Source organism: Procambarus clarkii, unplaced genomic scaffold, assembly GCF_040958095.1.
Source record: "Procambarus clarkii isolate CNS0578487 unplaced genomic scaffold, FALCON_Pclarkii_2.0 HiC_scaffold_99, whole genome shotgun sequence".
Taxonomy (NCBI): domain Eukaryota; kingdom Metazoa; phylum Arthropoda; class Malacostraca; order Decapoda; family Cambaridae; genus Procambarus; species Procambarus clarkii.
Genome location: NW_027189132.1, coordinates 413,629 through 415,462, shown reverse-complemented (window position 1 = coordinate 415,462; position 1,834 = coordinate 413,629). Strand labels below are relative to the sequence as shown.

General features: G+C 44.5%; 1 protein-coding gene across 1 annotated transcript; it reads right to left on the bottom strand.

The window, feature by feature from the left end:
• Positions 1-488: 488 nt before the first annotated feature.
• LOC138360178 (piggyBac transposable element-derived protein 5-like) lies at positions 489-1,253 on the bottom strand. The gene is made up of 2 exons (XM_069320122.1): positions 1,211-1,253; positions 489-1,105 (listed from the first exon to the last, which is right to left on the bottom strand). The coding sequence occupies exons 1-2, from the start codon at positions 1,251-1,253 to the stop codon at positions 489-491; spliced, it is 660 nt and encodes a 219-aa protein (XP_069176223.1).
• Positions 1,254-1,834: the final 581 nt, after the last annotated feature.

The following is a 1,834-nucleotide window of genomic DNA, read 5'->3' as shown; positions in this document are numbered from 1 at the left end:
CATCTATGTCGGGAACATGTGGCCGGTATACTTGTTGTTGTTGGCCATTCCTTGCTGTTCCACGCCAATAAGGCTTTTATTCCTACTGCGTGAAACTCTAATAGTGTTAGTTTTTTTTGTATTTGTTGAGTAGTGGTTATACAATGCGTATGCATTGTGCATGGCCATTTGCAGAAAATAGAAAGTGATCTTCTTGGTCCATTTGTGGGTTTTTCTTGCAAACTCATAATATTTGACCATTTGATCAAAATGATCAACACCTTTCATGAACTTATTGTAATCCACTATGGCCTTGGGTTTGTTCATTTTCACAATTTCTACTCCAGTTCTCCTGTCACCTTTACGAACGCGTTTCCTGCACTGTGCTTGAGTAGTGTCGGCATTGTGGATATTGGTGATGACAGAGACGGGGCGCTTGTCCTTCCAAACTATAACAAAGGTGTTATCCTTACGCATGTATACGGTCGTGTCGGTTGCCATTTTACCCTTTACAACTTGTTGCAGATCCTTGGGGGCGCCACGTTGTAGTCTAAGTGTGCCACATGTGTAAACATGTGGAAGAACTTAGAAATGTGTTGGAACCGAGCAGACGACATAAACAAGTTGAAGAATCGACAATGCCACATCTGATTCGTCTGCCAGTACATCCTCATTGTAGGCATCTTCACTATGCCCATCAGTATGCACAGGGCCAAATATCGGGCCATTTCTTTCACCGACACTGGTTTCCACGTTTTTCTTGCTGACTCAGCCATGAGATGTATGACGTGTGTGGCATGCAAATTTGTTTCATACTCTAAGTATTCAACCACTGCTCTAGTGAAAAATAATTGTAAAAACTGCAATGGAGTAGCAGGTAGTGGAATTGTTAGGCCAGGGGTTGCAGTAAAGTTATCAACGATGGGAGGAGTATTGCTACGATTCCACTCATCACCCAGCCTAGCCCTCTTTGGTACCGGACACGTGCGGTCATCGCGTGGCGGGGCTGGGGCTTCTTCATCACTCTCATCCTCACTCTCACTCGAAATATCTTCATCACTTGAGGAAACCTCATAAAGAACATCATTTTCCGGTTTGTCAGCCTCCAAATCATCATCAGAAGACCCTGAAAAGGCTTCAACAACGTCGGGAATCTTGGATGGAGTGAGATTGACCCCACGATACAGATCGAAAATCCTGGCGATCTCTTATGCTTTCCTAGATTTCCTACCATTGTTTTGCGTTCCACTGCTTGTTCCTGGTGCAGCATCCATGTTGAAGGTATTGAATGGGTTTTAGGTACACGAGAACGGAAACGGAACGGAAATAAATGCGTAAAACGGGTCACGTTTGCCGCGAGAGGGGAGCACAGTGTGGGCACTTGTTGTGTCAACAAAACAATGGGCCGACCACGTGACCGGGTAGGCCGAGATGCCATGTGTTCGGTGAGGGAGAACGGGAATTTCATGGAGAACAATCTGAGAGTATTCCCATCCATTTCGGTTAAAAAATGGAATTTATAGAAATATTTTTTCGATTGACGAGAAAAGTAGGCAGTTATGCGGAATCGTAAGAAAAACCAGTGACGAGTTATCTCTAATCGAAAGCGCGAAAGTGTTAAGTTAATGCCATATTTTGTTGAGGCAGAAGTAGATGTCTTTTTCACGTCATTTGAGGCTCTAGCTAGCCAACTTAGCTGGCCTCAGGATCAGTGGTCTGTGCTTCTCATGTCTCATTTAACAGGTAGAGCTGCAGTGACTCTCAGTACTATAGCGTCTGAAAACGACTACCAGGTATTAAAGCAAGCGGTGCTCGATGCCTACCTCCTCTCCACCGAGACCTACAGACGTAAGTT

What these genes read in the sequence shown, in the direction of transcription:
- LOC138360178 (XM_069320122.1), bottom strand. Translation starts at nt 1,253, where the DNA reads ATGGATGCTGCACCAGGAACAAGCAGTGGAACGCAAAACAATG. An exon ending in CAGTGGAACGCAAAACAATG is followed by an intron (nt 1,106 to 1,210) that starts GTAGGAAATCTA and finishes AAGCCTTTTCAG; the next exon opens with GGTCTTCTGATGATGATTTG.